The sequence below is a fragment of the Taudactylus pleione genome, unplaced genomic scaffold (assembly GCF_031769625.1).
Source record: "Taudactylus pleione unplaced genomic scaffold, aTauple2 ptg001839l, whole genome shotgun sequence".
NCBI lineage: Eukaryota > Metazoa > Chordata > Amphibia > Anura > Myobatrachidae > Taudactylus > Taudactylus pleione.
Window position 1 is genome coordinate 74,265 of NW_028286236.1, and position 21,333 is coordinate 95,597.

At 45.9% G+C, this 21,333-nt stretch overlaps 1 protein-coding gene across 1 annotated transcript in view; it reads right to left on the bottom strand.

Moving 5' to 3' along the window:
* Positions 1-978: 978 nt before the first annotated feature.
* LOC148436298 (uncharacterized) overlaps positions 979-21,333 on the bottom strand; it is a 42,892-nt gene continuing 22,537 nt past the window's right edge. The window contains exons 3-7 of the mRNA XM_088465057.1: positions 18,073-18,264; positions 14,920-14,995; positions 13,446-13,543; positions 12,662-13,298; positions 979-2,034 (exon numbers count right to left, since the gene is read on the bottom strand). Of these exons, the coding sequence (XP_088321183.1) occupies positions 1,223-2,034; positions 12,662-13,298; positions 13,446-13,543; positions 14,920-14,995; positions 18,073-18,264 (1,815 nt within the window). The 3' untranslated portion in view covers positions 979-1,222. The remainder of the gene's footprint in view (positions 2,035-12,661; positions 13,299-13,445; positions 13,544-14,919; positions 14,996-18,072; positions 18,265-21,333) is intronic.

Consider the following 21,333-nt stretch of genomic DNA (forward strand, 5'->3'; position numbering starts at 1 on the left):
AAGTCCCCTGATAAAATAAGAGGGCCCTGATTCTTACAGGACAGAAGATTATCTAATTTAGTAAAAAAAGCATGTTTGTTTTGATTAGGAGCATATGTTAACAATAGTGCACAAAGTGTTGTTGAGAGTGCCTATAAGTATAAGAAAATGACCCTATTTATCTCGGTGGGAGTCAATCAGATCAAAAGTGAGGTGTCGGGCCATGAGAATGGCAACCCCCCGTTTTTTTGTTTAGCGTCACAGGCGTGAAATAGTAGTAGGGTATGCCTTAGAGCGCAACTCTGGGTGGAGGTTTTGCAAGAAGTGGGTCTCCTGTAAGAACACTAGGTCACCTTTGTAAATGTTAAGGGTAGAAAAATGTTTGGTACGCTTTTGGGGGCTGTTGAGGCCCTTCACATTAAACGAGAGTAGTTTAAGACCCATGTGCGACGGTCGAAAAGGTAGCTAAAGAAGAAAAAGAAAAATCAGAAATGGATAGGTAGGGAGAAAAAGGATATCTTCAGAGATGGAAGAAGATAAAGAATGTCCTGTTGGAAAAGGAGGGAAGACCGGAATGAGGGAGGGGAGGAGGTGCGGCCTACTGGCACCAAGGGCCAGGGCCATAGGTGCTGACAGGGGGAAGGAATGCTATGCGTTGGAAAGGCGCATAGTTCAGCAGGTGGGTAGAAAACCCTGAGGGGGCACGGCAAAGTGAAGCCGTAATTCTGAAGAGGTGACATAAGAGAGAGGGGGGGAACCCCATAGCCTTAAAATTATAAAAGTAAACATTTTAGCAGAATGTATGTGGGATGTGAGGAGAAAGGAAAAGAAAAAAAAATAGGGTTAAGAGGTCAAAGGTAATGGTATAGGGCATGACTAAATCTCAGTATGAAAAGCAGGAAAGGCAAGGCGGGGGAGTGGGATAGCAAAAGAATATAAGAAACACAAATGAAATAGCATATAGAACAACAAACACATGTCATGAAATAAAACAGCTGTGCAAAACACTTTACCAATCAGTTATCAAACATTAGGAGTTTATATAGAAAAATTAAAGTCTCAGCCATGCGACGCCAGACACGTCTCTTCAGGAATGATAACAGGAGGAACTAAAAGAAAATTAGGCCGGATCCAGGGGCGCATAGCAACATAACACTAGAGAATCTACATAGGGAGGGGCAGATCTCTGTAAATTGGAGGGGCCCATCTCAAAAACAATAAAGACAGTAAACCTTTAGAAAGTTCATGTTTTTTTATGTATTATTTGATGTGTAATAAGATTTGATTTGGCTGTAAAACATTTCCCACACTCAGAACATGAAAATGGCTTCTCACCTGTGTGAGTTCTCAGATGTGTAACAAGATTTCCTTTATGTGAAAAACATTTCCCACATTCTGCACATGAAAATGGTTTCTCCCCTGTGTGACATCTCTGATGTCTAACAGGATGTGCTTTCTCTGTGAAACATTTCCCACATTCAGAACATGGAAATGGCTTCTCACCTGTGTGACTTCTCTGATGTATAGCAAGATGTGTTTTGTCTCTGAAACATTTCCCACACTCAGAACATGGAAAAGGTTTCTCACCTCTGTGACTTCTCTTATGTGTAACAAGATTTGTTTTCACTGTAAAACATTTCCCACACTCAGGACATGAACATGGTTTCTCCCCTGTGTGACATCTCTGATGTCTAACAAGAGTTGTTATTTGTGTAAAACATTTTCCACACTGAGAGCATGTAAATAGTTTCTCCCCTGTGTGACATCTCTGATGTGTAATAAGATATGATTTCTTTGTGAAACATTTCCCACATTCAGAACAGATAAATCCTTTATCACCTATGTGAGCTGTACTGTGTGTAGCAATATTAGAGTTATCAGGGGAAAATTTCTCATAAATAGAGGGACCAGAAGATATATCTGCACTGTGACGTATTGGATGCAAATTTAGAGTAATGGGGATGTCTCCTGGAGAAAACTGTCTGATGTTATCTTCCATTTTAAAATGTTGGCTCAAAATAACATCTCCCTCCGAGGTCTTGATTGTGCGTCCATCTATAGGAATGAATATAAAATGTATGTAAGAATTCTACTACTATTACTTATGCTGGCCCGATTTTGGCGGATAGCCGCGATAATTGTAGCGTGTGAGGGGGCGACCAAGGGTTAAATATTGCTCGGTCGGGCATGCTGGATTGTCTAGCATGCCCGTCCGATGCGATATTTCCCGTTAAACTGTTGGCCGCAGCTGGGCATACACTGCCCGATGCGGCTGACAGTTTAACGGGAAATATCGTTCCTTCCTACGGAAGGAACAGGGAAATGTCTCCTCCCCCGGGGCGGAGCGCAGATGTCTGCCAAATACACTGTGAGAGAAATCTCACAGTGTATGCCCAGCATAAGTTCTCAGTGTTTTGTGGTTTTGTTAATTTTTGCCAGTTATTATTATACATTTACAAAATAAAAAAGATGACTCTTGTCTTAAAATATACAAAGAACCATATCACCCAGCTGTGACAGCCCTCATCAGTTTGCATTGGGTATTTCAACAATATACTGGAGTGAGGGGTATAGGCAGCACATAAGGGGGTGTATAGTAGTACTGTGCAGCATATACTGTGGGTGAGGGGTATAGGCAGCACATAATGGGGTGTATAGTAGTACTGTGCAGCATATACTGTGGGTGAGGGGTATAGGCAGCACATAATGGGGTGTATAGTAGTAATGTGCATCATACACTGTGGGTGAGGGGTATAGGCAGCACATAATGGGGTGTATAGTAGTAATGTGCAGCATACAGTGTGGGTGAGGGGTATAGACAGCACATAAGGGGGTGTATAGTAGTAATGTGCAGCATACACTGTGGGTGAGGGGTATAGACAGCACATAAGGGGTATATAGTAGTAATGTGCAGCATATACTGTGGGTGAGGGGTATAGACAGCACATAAGGGCTGTATAGTAGTACTGTGCAGCATATACTGTAGGTGACTGGTATAGGCAGCACAAAAGGGGGTGTATAGTAGTATTGTGCAGCATATACTGTGGGTGAGGGGTATAGGCAGCACATAAGGGGGTGTATAGTAGTAATGTGCAGCATATACTGTGGGTGAGGGGTATAGACAGCACATAAGGGGGTGTATAGTAGTAATGTGCAGCATACAGTGTTTGTGAGGGGTATAGACAGCACATAAGGGGTGTATAGTAGTAATGTGCAGCATATACTGTGGGTGAGGGGTATAGACAGCATATAAGGGGGTGTATAGTAGTAATGTGCAGCATACACTGTGGGTGAGGGGTATAGACAGCACATAAGGGGGTGTATAGTAGTAATGTGCAGCATATACTGTAGGTGAGGGGTATATACAGCACATAAGGGGTGTATAGTAGTAATGTGCAGCATATACTGTGGGGGAGGGGTATAGACAGCACTAAGGGGGTGTATAGTAGTAATGTGCAGCATATACTGTAGGTGAGGGGTATAGACAGCACATAAGGGGGTGTATAGTAGTAATGTGCAGCATATACTGTAGGTGAGGGGTATAGGCAGCACATAAGGGGGTGTATAGTAGTAATGTGCAGCATATACTGTGGGGGAGGGGAATAGGCAGCACATAAGGGGGTGTATAGTAGTAATGTGCAGCATAGACAGTAGGTGAGGGGTATAGGCAGCACATAAGGGGGTGTATAGTAGTAATGTGCAGCATATACTGTGGGGGAGGGGTATAGTAGTAACGTGCAGAATATACTGTGGGTGAGGAGTATAGACAGCACATAAGGGGTGTATAGTAGTAATGTGCAGCATATACTGTGGGTGAGGGGTATTGACAGCACTAAGGGGGTGTATAGTAGTACTGTGCAGCATATACTGTGGGTGAGGGGTATAGGCAGCACATAAGGGGGTGTATAGTAGTAATGTGCAGCATATACTGTGGGTGAGGGGTATAAGCAGCACATAAGGGGGTGTATAGTAGTAATGTGCAGCATATACTGTGGGTGAGGGGTATAGACAGCACATAAGGGGGTGTATAGCAGTACTGTGCAGCATATACTGTGGGTGAGGGGCATAGACAGCACATAAGGGGGTGTATAGTAGTAATGTGCAGCACATACTGTTGGTGAGGGGTATAGACAGCACATAAGGGGGTGTATAGTTGTAATGTGCAGCATATACTATACTGTAGGTGAGGGGTATAGACAGCACATAAGGGGTGTATAGTAATAATGTGCAGCATACACTGTGGGGGTGTATAGTAGTAATGTGCAGCATACACTGTGGGTGAGGGGTATAGACAGCACATAAGGGGGTGTATAGTAGTAATGTGCAGCATATACTGTAGGTGAGGGGTATAGGCAGCACATAATGGGGTGTATAGTAGTAATGTGCAGCATACACTGTGGGTGAGGGGCATAGACGGCACATAAGGGGGTGTATAGTAGTAATGTGCAGCATACACTGTGGGTGAGGGGTATAGACGGCACATAAAGGGTGTATAGTAGTAATGTGCAGTATATACTGTGGGTGAGGAATAGGCAGCACATAAGGGGGTGTATAGTAGTAATGTGCAGCATATACTGTGGGTGAGGGGTATAGACAGCACATAAGGGGTGTATAGTAGTACTGTGCAGTATATACTGTGGGTGAGGGGTATAGACAGCACAAAAGGGGGTGTATAGTAGTACTGTGCAGCATATACTGTGGGTGAGAGGTATAGACAGCACATAAGGGGTGTATAGCAGTACTGTGCAGCATATACTGTGGGTGAGGGGTATAGACAGCACATAAGGGGGTGTATAGTAGTAATGTGCAGCATATACTATAGGTGAGGGGTATAGACAGCACATAAGGGGGTGTATAGTAGTACTGTGCAGCGTATACTGTGGGTGAGGGGTATAGACAGCACATAAGGGGTGTATAGTAGTACTGTGCAGCGTATACTGTGGGTGAGGGGTATAGACAGCACATAAGGGGGTGTATAGTAGTAATGTGCAGCATATACAGTAGAGGAGGGGTATAGACAGCACATAAGGGGTGTATAGTAGTAATGTGCAGCATATACTGTGGGTGAGGGGTAAAGACAGCACATAAGGGGGTGTATAGTAGTAATGTGCAGCATACATTGTGGGTGAGGTGTATAGACAGCATATAAGGGGGTGTATCGTAGTACTGTGCAGCATATACTGTGGGTAAGAGGTATAGACAGCACATAAGGGGGTGTATCGTAGTAATGTGCAGCATATACTGTAGGTGAGGGGTATAGACAGCACATAAGGGGGTGTATAGTAGTAATGTGCAGCATATACTGTGGGTGAGGGGTATGGACAGCACATAAGGGGTGTATAGTAGTAATGTGTAGCATACACTGTGGGTGAGGGGTATAGTCAGCACATAAGGGGGTGTATAGTAGTACTGTGCAGCATATACTGTGTGGGTGAGGGGTATGGACAGCAAATAAGGGGTGTATAGTAGTAATTTGCAGCATATACTGTGTGGGTGAGGGGTATAGACAGCACATAAGGGGTGTATAGTAGTAATGTGCAGCATATACTGTAGGTGAGGGGTATATACAGCACATAAAGGGTGTATAGTAGTAATGTGCAGTATATACTGTGGGTGAGGAATAGGCAGCACATAAGGGGGTGTATAGTAGTAATGTGCAGCATATACTGTGGGTGAGGGGTATAGACAGCACATAAGGGGTGTATAGTAGTACTGTGCAGTATATACTGTGGGTGAGGGGTATAGACAGCACAAAAGGGGGTGTATAGTAGTACTGTGCAGCATATACTGTGGGTGAGAGGTATAGACAGCACATAAGGGGTGTATAGCAGTACTGTGCAGCATATACTGTGGGTGAGGGGTATAGACAGCACATAAGGGGGTGTATAGTAGTAATGTGCAGCATATACTATAGGTGAGGGGTATAGACAGCACATAAGGGGGTGTATAGTAGTACTGTGCAGCGTATACTGTGGGTGAGGGGTATAGACAGCACATAAGGGGTGTATAGTAGTACTGTGCAGCGTATACTGTGGGTGAGGGGTATAGACAGCACATAAGGGGGTGTATAGTAGTAATGTGCAGCATATACAGTAGAGGAGGGGTATAGACAGCACATAAGGGGTGTATAGTAGTAATGTGCAGCATATACTGTGGGTGAGGGGTAAAGACAGCACATAAGGGGGTGTATAGTAGTAATGTGCAGCATACATTGTGGGTGAGGGGTATAGACAGCATATAAGGGGGTGTATCGTAGTACTGTGCAGCATATACTGTGGGTAAGAGGTATAGACAGCACATAAGGGGGTGTATCGTAGTACTGTGCAGCATATACTGTGGGTAAGAGGTATAGACAGCACATAAGGGGGTGTATCGTAGTAATGTGCAGCATATACTGTAGGTGAGGGGTATAGACAGCACATAAGGGGGTGTATAGTAGTAATGTGCAGTATATACTGTGGGTGAGGAATAGGCAGCACATAAGGGGGTGTATAGTAGTAATGTGCAGCATATACTGTGGGTGAGGGGTATAGACAGCACATAAGGGGTGTATAGTAGTACTGTGCAGTATATACTGTGGGTGAGGGGTATAGACAGCACAAAAGGGGGTGTATAGTAGTACTGTGCAGCATATACTGTGGGTGAGAGGTATAGACAGCACATAAGGGGTGTATAGCAGTACTGTGCAGCATATACTGTGGGTGAGGGGTATAGACAGCACATAAGGGGGTGTATAGTAGTAATGTGCAGCATATACTATAGGTGAGGGGTATAGACAGCACATAAGGGGGTGTATAGTAGTACTGTGCAGCGTATACTGTGGGTGAGGGGTATAGACAGCACATAAGGGGTGTATAGTAGTACTGTGCAGCGTATACTGTGGGTGAGGGGTATAGACAGCACATAAGGGGGTGTATAGTAGTAATGTGCAGCATATACAGTAGAGGAGGGGTATAGACAGCACATAAGGGGTGTATAGTAGTAATGTGCAGCATATACTGTGGGTGAGGGGTAAAGACAGCACATAAGGGGGTGTATAGTAGTAATGTGCAGCATACATTGTGGGTGAGGGGTATAGACAGCATATAAGGGGGTGTATCGTAGTACTGTGCAGCATATACTGTGGGTAAGAGGTATAGACAGCACATAAGGGGGTGTATCGTAGTAATGTGCAGCATATACTGTAGGTGAGGGGTATAGACAGCACATAAGGGGGTGTATAGTAGTAATGTGCAGCATATACTGTGGGTGAGGGGTATGGACAGCACATAAGGGGTGTATAGTAGTAATGTGTAGCATACACTGTGGGTGAGGGGTATAGTCAGCACATAAGGGGGTGTATAGTAGTACTGTGCAGCATATACTGTGTGGGTGAGGGGTATGGACAGCAAATAAGGGGTGTATAGTAGTAATGTGCAGCATATACTGTGTGGGTGAGGGGTATAGACAGCACATAAGGGGTGTATAGTAGTAATGTGCAGCATATACTGTAGGTGAGGGGTATATACAGCACATAAAGGGTGTATAGTAGTAATGTGCAGTATATACTGTGGGTGAGGAATAGGCAGCACATAAGGGGGTGTATAGTAGTAATGTGCAGCATATACTGTGGGTGAGGGGTATAGACAGCACATAAGGGGTGTATAGTAGTACTGTGCAGTATATACTGTGGGTGAGGGGTATAGACAGCACAAAAGGGGGTGTATAGTAGTACTGTGCAGCATATACTGTGGGTGAGAGGTATAGACAGCACATAAGGGGTGTATAGCAGTACTGTGCAGCATATACTGTGGGTGAGGGGTATAGACAGCACATAAGGGGGTGTATAGTAGTAATGTGCAGCATATACTATAGGTGAGGGGTATAGACAGCACATAAGGGGGTGTATAGTAGTACTGTGCAGCGTATACTGTGGGTGAGGGGTATAGACAGCACATAAGGGGTGTATAGTAGTACTGTGCAGCGTATACTGTGGGTGAGGGGTATAGACAGCACATAAGGGGGTGTATAGTAGTAATGTGCAGCATATACAGTAGAGGAGGGGTATAGACAGCACATAAGGGGTGTATAGTAGTAATGTGCAGCATATACTGTGGGTGAGGGGTAAAGACAGCACATAAGGGGGTGTATAGTAGTAATGTGCAGCATACATTGTGGGTGAGGGGTATAGACAGCATATAAGGGGGTGTATCGTAGTACTGTGCAGCATATACTGTGGGTAAGAGGTATAGACAGCACATAAGGGGGTGTATCGTAGTAATGTGCAGCATATACTGTAGGTGAGGGGTATAGACAGCACATAAGGGGGTGTATAGTAGTAATGTGCAGCATATACTGTGGGTGAGGGGTATGGACAGCACATAAGGGGTGTATAGTAGTAATGTGTAGCATACACTGTGGGTGAGGGGTATAGTCAGCACATAAGGGGGTGTATAGTAGTACTGTGCAGCATATACTGTGTGGGTGAGGGGTATGGACAGCAAATAAGGGGTGTATAGTAGTAATGTGCAGCATATACTGTGTGGGTGAGGGGTATAGACAGCACATAAGGGGTGTATAGTAGTAATGTGCAGCATATACTGTAGGTGAGGGGTATATACAGCACATATGGGGGTGTATAGTAGTAATGTGCAGCATATACTGTAGGTGAGGGGTATAGACAGCACATAAGGGGGTGTATAGTAGTAATGTGCAGCATATACACTGTGGGAGAGGGGTATAGACAGCACATAAGGGGGTGTATAGTAGTACTGTGCAGCATATACTGTGTGGGTGAGGGGTATATACAGCACATATGAGGGTGTATAGTAGTAATGTGCAGCATATACTGTAGGTGAGGGGTATAGACAGCACATAAGGGGGTGTATAGTAGTAATGTGCAGCATATACTGTGTGGGTGAGGGGTATAGACAGCACATAAGGGGGGTGTATAGTAATAATGTGCAGCATATACTGTAGGTGAGGGGTATAGACAGCACATAAGGGGTGTATAGTAGCAATGTGCAGCATATACTGTGGGTGAGGGGTATAGACAGCACATAAGGGGTGTATAGTAGTAATGTGCAGCTTATACTGTGGGTGATGGGTATATACAGCACATAAAGGGTGTATAGTAGTAATGTGCAGCATATACTGTAGGTGACGGGTATAGATAGCACATAAGGGGGTGTATAGTAGTAATGTGCAGCATACTCTGTGGGTGATGGGTATATACAGCACATAAAGGGTTTATAGTAGTAATGTGCAGCATATACTGTAGGTGAGGGGTATAGACAGCACATAAGGGGTGTATAGTAGTAATGTGCAGCATATACTGTGGGTGAGGGGTATAGACAGCACATAAGGGGGTGTATAGTAGTAATGTGTACAGTGAAGCTGACATGTTGTGTATAAGTAACATTGCCAGGTAACATACGAGGGTCGTCCTAAAAGTAATGCCTAAATGCTCATAACTATGAAATAATATGCAACATTTATTTGAAACTTTGTCAGTTTGTAGTTTAATATGTCTGCTAACTATATATGTAGTTTTGTTTAGGTAGTCCAAGAAATACCATGGAATCCAAGATGAAACAAAGAGCTGTCCTTGAATTTCTGGAAAAAGAAGGCTGCAGTGCTACAGAAATCCACAGAAGACTGAAAAAAGTGTATGGTGAGCGTACAAGTGACTATAGCAATGTCAGAAGGTGTATGGTGAGCGTACAAGTGACTATAGCAATGTCAGAAGGTGTATGAAGTGTTTTCATTTGGGAGAATCATCTGTGTGCGACAAACCTCGTGGTGGCAGACCATCAACTGTAGAGACACTAATCAATGATTTGGGATATCGTAAGGTGTGTGCTAAATGGGTTCCAAAGCAATTAACCAGGGATCATAAGGCCCAGAGGGCGGAAGTGTGCAATGATCTTTTGACCATCTTTGAAACCAACCATGAGACGTTTTTGGAAAATGTCATTACAGGAGAAGAGACCTGGGTATTCCTTTATGACCCAGAAACAAAGGCCCTATCAAAGCAATGGAAACACACAGCTTCACCTAGGCCAAAAAAGTTTAAATCACAGCGATCCGTAAACAAAGTCATGGCCACATTCTTCTGGGATTGCCAAGGTGTTATTCTCATATTACTTGGAACCAAACCAATCAATCAACAGTGACCGATACATTATTACACTTAAGAAGCTGAAAGAAGGCATCCACAAAAAAAGGTAAACAATTCGACTGTCAAATGTCATCTTACACCACGACAATGCCAGGCCTCACTCTTTCATGTTAACATCTGCGGCCATTGCCAAAATGGGGTGGGCAATAATGCCACATCCACCATACAGTCCTGATTTAGCCCTTCTGACTTTCATCTGTTTGGCCTTCTCAAATACTGTCTCCGGGGTCAACATTTTGAAGACATAGAGTTTGTTAAAAACGCCATACGTTCCTGGGTCAAACACCAACCACTGGAAATTTTCCAAAGTAGTTTCACATCTTGGGTTAAGAGGTGAAAAAAATATTTAAGGACAGATGGTGATTTTTTTGAGTAGAGTCATTCTGTTACTAAGACTTCAAAGTATTTTACTGCAAATTTTCAAATCTGTATTTATAATAAAATTTGAGTTGTGAGCATTTAGGCATTACTTTTTGAACAACCCTCGTATGAAAGGTATTAGAGGAAGTCTTTCTGTGTCCATGTCCTCTGTCTGTCTCTGAGGCAGGAAGCACAGAACAGCTGGAGGGTGCGGAATGTCACACATGACTATGAGGAGATAACTAGAGGAGGGACCCCTCATTATCATAGATCCCCCTCATTACCAATCCTCTGAGTACCATTGTTCTATCCCGGTAACTCTCAGACACAAAGGCACTCACACCACAGGGGGTAACTAGTAATCAGGGGGGAGTGTACATCACACCCAGCCCCCCTGCAGGAATACCCAATACCAGGGGCAGTATTCTCCCCAGGCTGTTTTCTGTGGGCTCATCGCCCGGCAGAAATAGCCTACTGCCCGGCACTTCCCCCCCGCCCCAATGCACCGCATTCCCAGTCACCCTCAATGTGTCCTTGTTGCCGCCAACGTCACATTCTTCACATTGGAGGCTCCGTGTCCACCGGCAATAAGGACATGTTAGTGAAGGTTCCAGGTGACGACACACGGTGCATTGGGGCGGGGGGAGGTGCCAGGCAGGGGACGCGGCATTGGGGCAGGGGGAGGTGCTGGGCAGGGGACGCGGCATTGGGGCAGGGGACACAGCATTAGGCCAGGGAGAGTGCCGAGCAGGGGATGTGGCATTGGGGTGGGGGGTAGTTGTCCATCACAGTGCAGGGGCGGTGTCAGGCTGGAGGACAAAGATCCCTCCTCCTGTATAAAAGTTCAGACGGGAACAGTCACCTAAACTGATTAAAGAGCCTGCAAGTGTGGCCAGTATTTGTAGAGATGTATAAAAAATACATTCTGTGTAGCCTGCAAGTAGGGACAGTATCTGTAGAGCTGTATAAAATATACATTCTGTGTAGCCTGCAAGTGGGGACAGTATCTGTAGAGCTGTATAAAAAAATACATTCTGTGTAGCCTGCAAATGGGGCCAGTATTTGTAGAGCTGTATAAAATATACATTCTGTGTAGCCTGCAAGTGGGGACAGTATCTGGGCCTCTAAGAAGAAGATAATTAAATATAAATTGTTATTTCAAGTTTAAATCATTATAAGGGCAGGATTTAAAATTTTTTATTATTGCGCAGGTCCCCACCCGGCTACTTCTTGATGCCACCCGGCTGGAAAAAATTTCTGGGGAGAACACTGCAGAGGACACACTAATGAGTTACCTGCACAGGGGTGTACACCTACATTGTGGGCACTGAGCTCTATTACAAGGACAGGACAGGAGGGGGTTGGGGCTCAGTACTGTGTAACGTCCTCTGGGGTGTGGAGTTTAGGCTCCTACAAGGAGATACTGGAGAATGGAGCTTTGTCTCCTACCAGAAGGACAGTATTACAGAATGGTATAGTGGGAAGATGTCCCGGCCTTGGTGGTGTTAGGCTGCTGGACTAGGTATCCAGTCACACTTCTGCAGAACATTGCACCTGAGAGTTGTGTTACTGGATGGGCATACAGGAGGTAATTGCAGTGACTGACATCCGGCACTACTTGGAGTGTGGGCTGCTGCCTCCTCCCAGGTACACTGTGTGGGTAACATCTGATCTAGGGGACTGGCGATTAACATGGCGACTGCTTTAGGTACCACTTAGTGTGATGTACTGTATTGTATTGCTACCATAACACACAATAAAGATACAGATGTAACCTACCTGTGTAATCAATGAACCGTAATAAAAATATGCTGGGCTACGTAATAAGCTAAGTCTCCATACCCATGTACCTCACACCAGCACATTGCATAGAGAGTGTGGGGAGGAGACTGGTCAGATCTCTGGGCTGGTAACACACAGTGACATGATGTGAGGGGGGGAGCAGGAGTATAATAGGGGTTGATGGCTCCTGATGTATGAGATACGCCAGAGAGTGTGGGGAGGAGACTGGTCAGATTTCTGGGCTGGTAACACACAGTGACATGATGTGAGGGGGAGAGCAGGAGTATAATAGGGGCTGATGGCTCCTGACTCCACCACTGGGCAGATACATTTCCCTCAAGAATATGTGACTCTTTTCTGTAATAAGTGTTTATTACTCACCTCTGTTGATATCTGTAGAGATTTCCTTTTCCCTACACTGCTGATGACCCATCACATACATCTCTTCTCCCTCAATATCTTCTGTGTTCATATCAGTCACATACGTCTCTTCTTCCTCTGTATCTTCTGCCTTCATATCAGTCACATACGTCTCTTCTTCCTCTGTATCTTCTGCCTTCATATCAGTCACATACGTCTCTTCTTCCTCTGTATCTTCTGCCTTCATATCAGTCACATACGTCTCTTCTTCTCCCTCTATATCTTCTACCTTTATATCAGTCACATACGTCTCTTCTTCTCCCTCTATATCTTCTACCTTTATATCAGTCACATATGTCTCCTCTTCTCCCTCTATATCTTCTACCTTTATATCAGTCACATACGTATCTCCTTCTTCCTCTGTATCTTCTTCCTTCATATCAGTCACATATGTCTCCTCTTCTAACTCTATATCTTCGACCTTTATATCAGTCACATATGTCTCCTCTTCTCCCTCTATATCTTCTACCTTTATATCAGTCACATACGTCTCTTCTTCTCCCTCTATATCTTCTACCTTTATATCAGTCACATATGTCTCCTCTTCTCCCTCTATATCTTCTGCCTTGATATCAGTCACATACGTCTCCTCTTCTCCCTAACAAAACATAAGAAAACAGAATAAAAATGTCAGATTTCATTAAATCACAATAAGTAGATTTGTGGTTAATAAGATACAGCTTCTCTACACATAATATAGTGACAGTCACTGTGGTATATTGGTGAGACCATAAATCCCACCTACCTGATGCTCCTGTGGGATCCTGTGATTCTCCGCTGTACAATCCTGGGAATAAAGAGGAGGGGGACATCTCTCTGGGGTATTTCTGTTACTGGGTCCATCTTTAGGAGACACACAGTGACTGATTACATTGCATATATGTGATTATCAGATGATGTGTAGATTTTGCCTTCATACTACAGAAAATCTTGTAGGTATTGTCTTTTTCCATTGCATCACATCAATCCACTTTAACCATTCTTTTAACAACTAATTCCAGCACCCTCTACTCACAAACCTCTCTTTATATATCACTTTTGGTGCTGCACTCATACATTAGCAGCACTGTTCTTTTATCTGTATTTTTGAACATTTAACAACTTTTATCCACACTGTCTATCTCACAGTCTCCACTCCAGTTTTCATCTCACTTATTACCTCGTCCACAGCATGAACACCTTTTCTTCAAACACCCCCCTTATTCAGTGTCCACATAATCCTCTACTTTATCCATCCCTATCCTCCCCCTCTTGTCTCCTCCACTTGCTGTTCCCCCTATTTTCTCTCATCAGTCTGCTTTCCAATCCTCTGCTTCTTTCCCCCACCTTTCCTGTTCCTCCACTCTCAACCACCTCCCTCCCTCCATGGCCTTGCTACCCCACCACTAAGACCCATTCCATCCTGGTTCTGCCTGACACCTCCAGGGCTGCCAAGAGAAATTCTGGGCCTGGATACAGCAACATCCTGTGGGACCACAGCATGTTGGGCATGGCTGCATCCATTTGTGGGTGGGTCTAGCATGTGAGATGCACCCACTCACAGGAGTATGGCATAGCACCCAGCAGCTGGGACTAAAGTATTCACTATTGTATTAGGATGGCAGGAGCTGCATTTTTAGAAGGATGTATTTAGATGCTAAAATGCAACACAAAAAAATTAAAGTGCTATAACTTTATTTTGTACATCTCTCATGTAAATAACACATAAATAAAATCTATTTTCTGTCATAGAAATAGATGAATGAAGGACTTAATTTTGACATAACATCAGTTTATCTTAAACACACGCATTCCGCAGCACATATCCTAACCCACTGCTCCATGCTCCTTCCTCACTATCTACCCCTCTGTGTCGCCCCTGTCTGTAAGCCCCTCCCCTTTAGAATGTAAGCTCTCACGAACAGGGCCCTCACCCCTCACATGCTTCTCCGCCCATAACTTATTGTATCATTTACTCCTAACTCGCCAATTGGCACCCAACATTTGGTGGCTGAGGCCCTGCTGCTTGTGTTATGCAGCTAAGCTATGTGTACAAACCATGTCCTTGTCCTGCATTGTTTTGTATTACTATTAACTGTTTTTCTTGTGTCCTCACTTATGTACTGTGTAAGGCGCTGCGGAACCTATGTGGCGTCATATAAATAAAGGGTAAAAATGATAATAATAGGGGGCCCCCATAGCTGTTTTCCTCTGTACAAAGAATGACAGTCTCCTCTTACCCAGTGATGTGAGGGGCCGGTGATTCTCCATCATCACATCCTTGTACAGACCCCTGTGTTCCTCTATATACTCCTCCTGCATGGAGACATAGACAGTGACATTCTGACACCTTATAGGAATGTGACACACACAATGATACAGTCATCACCCAGACACATCCCCTGGTGTTACTGTATAATGCCCCATTCCCAGCAGTCACCTCTCCAGTCATCACCCAAAGACATCCCCTGGAGTTACTGTATAATGTCCCATTCCCAGCAGTCACCTCTCCAGTCATCACCCAGACACATCCCCTGGTGTTACTGTATAATGTCCCATTCCCAGCAGTCACCTCTCTAGTCACCACCCAGACACATCCCCTGGTGTTACTGTATAATGTCCCATTCCCAGAAGTCACCTATCCAGTCATCACCCAGACACATCCCCTGGTGTTACTGTATAATGTCCCATTCCCAGCAGTCACCTCTCCAGTCATCACCCAGACACAACCCCTGGTGTTACTGTATAATGTCCCATTCCCAGAAGTCACCTATCCAGTAATCACCCAGACACATTCCCTGGTGTTACTGTATAATGTCCCATTCCCAGCTTTCACCTCTCAAGTCATCACCCAGACACAACCCCTGGTGTTACTGTATAATGTCCCATTCCCAGCAGTCACCTCTCCAGTCATCACCCAGACACACCCCCTGGTGTTACTGTATAATGTCCCATTCCCAGCAGTCACCACTCCAGTCATCACCCAGACATATTCCCTGGTGTTACTGTATAATGTCCCATTCCCAGAAGTCACCTATCCAGTCATCACCCAGACACATCCCCTGGTGTTACTGTATAATGTCCCATTCCCAGCAGTCACCTCTCCAGTCATCACCCAGACACATTCCCTGGTGTTACTGTATAATGTCCCATACCCAGCAGTCACCTCTCCAGTCATCACCCAGACACATTCCCTGGTGTTACTGTATAATGTCCCATTCTCAGCAGTCACCACTAAAGTCACCACCCAGACACATCCCCTGGTGTTAATGTATAATGTCCCATTCCCAGCAGTCACCTCTCCAGTCATCACCCAGACACAACCCCTGGTGTTACTGTATAATGTCCCATTCCCAGCAGTCACCTCTAAAGTCACCACCCAGACACACCCCCTGGTGTTACTGTATAATGTCCCATTCCCAGCAGTCACCACTCCAGTCATCACCCAGACACATTCCCTGGTGTTACTGTATAATGTCCCATTCCCAGCAGTCACCTCTCCTGTCATCACCCAGACACAACCCCTGGTGTTACTGTATCATGTCCCATTCCCAGAAGTCACCTCTAAAGTCACCACCCAGACACATCCCCTGATGTTACTGTATAATGTCCCATTCCCAGCAGTCACCACTAAAGTCACCACCCAGACACATCCCCTGGTGTTAATGTATAATGTCCCATTCCCAGAAGTCACCTCTCCAGTCATCACCCAGACACATTCCCTGGTGTTACTGTATAATGTCCCATTCCCAGCAGTCACCTCTCCAGTCATCACCCAGACACATTCCCTGGTGTTACTGTATAATGTCCCATTCCCAGAAGTCACCTCTCCAGTTATCACCCAGACACATCCCCCGGTGTTACTGTATACTGTATAATGTCCCATTCCCAGCAGTCACCTCTCTAGTCATCACCCAGACACATCCCCTGGTGTTACTGTATAATGTCCCATTCCCAGCAGTCACCTCTCCAGTCATCACCCAGACACATTCCCTGGTGTTACTGTATAATGTCCCATTCCCAGCAGTCACCTCTCCAGTCATCACCCAGACACATTCCCTGGTGTTACTGTATAATGTCCCATTCCCAGCAGTCACCTCTCCAGTCATCACCCAGACACAACCCCTGGTATTACTGTATAATGTCCCATTCCCAGCAGTCACCACTAAAGTCACCACCCAGACACATCCCCTGGTGTTAATGTATAATGTCCCATTCCCAGCAGTCACCTCTCCAGTCATCACCCAGACACATTCCCTGGTGTTACTGTATAATGTCCCATTCCCAGCAGTCACCTCTCCAGTCATCACCCAGACACTTTCCCTGGTGTTACTGTATAATGTCCCATTCCCAGAAGTCACCTCTCCAGTCATCACCCAGACACATCCCCCGGTGTTACTGTATAATGTCCCATTCCCAGCAGTCACCCTAGTCATCACCCAGACACATCCCCTGGTGTTACTGTATAATGTCCCATTCCCAGCAGTCACCTCTAAAGTCACCACCCAGACACATCCCCTGGTATTACTGTATAATGTCCCATTCACAGCAGTCACCTATCCAGTCATCACCCAGACACATCCCCTGGTGTTACTGTATAATGTCCCATTCCCAGCAGTCACCTCTCCAGTCATCACCCAGACACACTCCCTGGTGTTACTGTCCCATTCCCAGCAGTCACCTCTCCAGTCATCACCCAGACACATTCCCTGGTGTTACTGTATAATGTCCCATTCCCAGCAGTCACCTCTCCAGTCATCACCCAGACACATCCCCTGGTGTTACTGTATAATGTCCCATTCCCAGCAGTCACCTCTCCAGTCATCACCCAGACACACTCCCTGGTGTTACTGTCCCATTCCCAGCAGTCACCTCTAAAGTCACCACCCAGACACATCCCCTGGTATTACTGTATAATGTCCCATTCACAGCAGTCACCTATCCAGTCATCACCCAGACACATCCCCTGGTGTTACTGTATAATGTCCCATTCCCAGCAGTCACCTCTCCAGTCATCACCCAGACACACTCCCTGGTGTTACTGTCCCATTCCCAGCAGTCACCTCTCCAGTCATCACCCAGACACATTCCCTGGTGTTACTGTATAATGTCCCATTCCCAGCAGTCACCTCTCCAGTCATCACCCAGACACAACCCCTGGTGTTACTGCATAATGTCCCATTCCCAGCAGTCACCTCTCCAGTCATCACCCAGACACAACCCCTGGTGTTACTGTATAATGTCCCGTTCCCAGCAGTCACCTCTAAAGTCACCACCCAGACACATTCCCTGGTGTTACTGTATAATGTCCCATTCCCAGAAGTCACCTCTCCAGTTATCACCCAGACACAACCCCTGGTGTTACTGTATAATGTCCCATTCCCAGCAGTCACCTCTTCAGTCAGCAGCCGAATGATCTTGTCGACGAGTTCCAGAATCTTCTGGTCATTGTGTCTCTTGTTTACCAGTGAGTGAGGTGGAGGAACCGTGATGGGGCTCTGGGTCCTGCTCAGTCTTCCTGACACACGGGGATTACTGCTGGGTGTCTCACACTCACCGGATGTCTTCTTCACTACTGTGTAATCCTGTGTAATGGGGGATACACCAAATATCACTGCATACACTCCCAGATCCCCTCACCTCCCCAGTCATGTCCCTGTATTATTACTATAGATATAAGTGATGTCACTGTGACACTCCCAGATCTCCTCACCCCCTCAGTCATGTCCATGTATTACTATAGATATAAGTGATGTCACTGTGACACTCCCATATCCCCTCACCTCCCCAGTCATGTCCCTGTATTATTATTACATAGATATAAGTGATGTCACTGTGACACTCACAGATCCCCTCACCCCCTCAGTCATGACCCGGTATTATTACTATAGATATAAGTGATGTCACTGTGACACTCCCAGACTCTCTCACCTCCCCAGTCAGCAGGTAGATGATCTCCAGGGTGAGATTTTGGGTCTGATTCAGAGGTGCTCGCAGTTTTTTTTTTTTAACCAACCTGCTCGCTAAGCTGTGGGTGCCCACCCACAGCTTGTGCGAGCGGGCTGGAGATGGTAACGATTATCGCGACCATCGGCATTGTGAGAAGACCCTAAGGTAGGGTCTCAGCACTCACAATGCCAAGTGGACTTCCTGCTCTAACAGAGCAGGAAGTCCACTTCGGGAACGCCTACGTTTGTGCAGCCACCCCCCCTACCTGCCTACAAAACAGGGCGAGCTGTCGATCAACATCGAAAGCAGCCCCGTTTTGTTGCGAGCCCCGCAGCAAGTGAATTTGCACTCGCTCCGGGGCTCGCACGCCGTGCATGCGCACTGGGCCACCATTGACCCGCTTGCGAGCCCTATGCACTCGTGAGCGAGTCTGAATCAGGCCCCTATTATTTTGTCGGTCCTGTGACTCCTGTCCGTATCCATCCTTAGTAATCAGTGATTTATACAGAACACCTCTAAACCTCACGTTATTTCTAGTAAAGACTCTCTGGTTCTTCACTGTCCACTTGTCTAGGAGTAAATATAGTATAATAAATATCAGAGTACGTGTAACATATTCAAACATGAAAAACTGAGTAAACATTTAGCTCTCCTCTTCCCTGATCCATATCACCCACCTGATACACACAGGTCACACTAATATCACACACCTGATACACACTGATCCCTATACACAGGTCACAGACATTATAACCAGTGATTACTACACATAGTATAATATATACAAGTACACAACACCATATGACAAGATATTTCCCCAGGCCAGATCCCTCACAGACCACCCACCTTTTCCTCCTCATTCCACCCTCAGGTCTTCTCCCCAGTAACCTGGGAAAAAGTCTCTGCCCCATCACCTTACCCTACTTCTCTGCTCTCCCTCCCCATTATACGCCCTCCGATAGCGCACCACATCTCCCAGCCCAGCCTCTCTCCCCACTACTGCCCTATTCCTCTGTCTCCTAAATATCTGGGCGAATTTTGTACAGTCAGTGATCTTATTTTCTCTACTCCCACATCTGCAGTAATTTGATTTTGGTACTTACAGATAAATCCCTTTCTCCGATTCCATAGGGGACACTGGCGACTGAAGACAGTGGGTATAGGCGGTGCTAAGTGGAGCTGGCACTAAATTTCAAGAAGTGTCACTAGCCCCTCCCCCTCTATACCCCCCTCAAAGCCCCAGTCTAAGAAAACTGTGCCAATGGGGAGCTGAGAAAAAGCAAATGGAAGGAGGCGGTGAAGCAGAACATAAGATAAGAACAGAACATAAGATAAGGTTGAAATAACAGTAACACAACCAGAGACATAAAACTGTTCACTAAAAGTCATAACATAGAAAGATCCCAACCCTGGTATGAATGAACAGAGCAGGGTACGGGTGTCCAGTGTCCTCTATGGAATCGGAGAAAGGGATTTATCATTGAGCACCAAAACCCTGTTTTATCCTTCATCCACTAGGGGATAGTGGAGGCTAAAGACAGTGGGGACATCCCAGAGCTTCCATTATGGGCAGGAAAGCGCTGAGAACCCTGCAAAACAGAACGGCCATACTGCGCTGCAGAGGCCACAAGCATTTAAAATCTATAAAAAATAATAAAGGTATACCGGCCAGACCAAGTAGCCTCTTTACAAAGAAACTCCATGGATAAACCCCGCGACCAGCCGCCCACGTGGAACCGACTGAGCGAGAGGATTGCTCGGTAATGAAAAAAAAGGTGGAGGCTCCCTAGATGATGCCATAACCGCCTGTCTGAAGGTCAGACAATTTCAGCAGGCCAGCGACAGTTTTGAGGCTGGCTAGCCAGGACAAACATCATCATACAAAACAATTAGAGTGTCTGTTTTAAGTATGACTGTAGTCCTGTCCACAGAAATATGAACACCCTTACTGTTAAGGGTCTAGAACAAAAGGTGAATCTTGTGGAAGAACCAGTACCACAAACGGTTGGAGTCTTGAAAGCCGAAATCACCCTTGGAACAAAGGGCCTGATTCAGACCCGCTCGCGAGCGCTGAGCGCTCGCAAGCGGATCGACAGTGGGGCAGTGCGCATACGCACGACGGACCTGGTTCCGTCGTGCGCATGCGCGAGACCAGGATAGCGACAGCCAGTCCGTTGCTCCTGGTCTCGCACCAAAGGGGGCGAGCTGTCAATTTTGAATGACAGCTCGTTCCGTTTGGTGGGCGGGCCGGGGGCGTGCCCGGCCAAATGGAGTCGTTCCCATGAGAACGCCTGCCGTTGAAGGCCCGCCCCACTGACATCACAAGTGACATCACAAGTGATGTCAGTGGGGAGCTTCCTGCTCGATCTGAGCAGGAAGCTCCCTTTGGCTTGTGAGCAACGAGACCCTACCACAAGGGTTTCGTCGCAAGCCCGATGGTCGCGATGGTCTTGACCATCATCCTGGCTGCTCGCACTAGCTGTGGGTGGTCACCCACAGCTATGCAAGCGGCCAGGAGGCCGTTCTCAAAAAAAAGGCAGGCACTGATTCAGAGCGAGCGCTCTGAAAGAGAGTCCGGCTCTGAATCAGGCCCAAAGTCCAATGTTGTACGGAGTTCCGCTCTATCCTCATGAAAAACCAAGTCTGGAGGACCAAGTATTCCAGCACCCTCCTTGCTAAGGCCGGAGCAAGAAGAAGTGAAACTT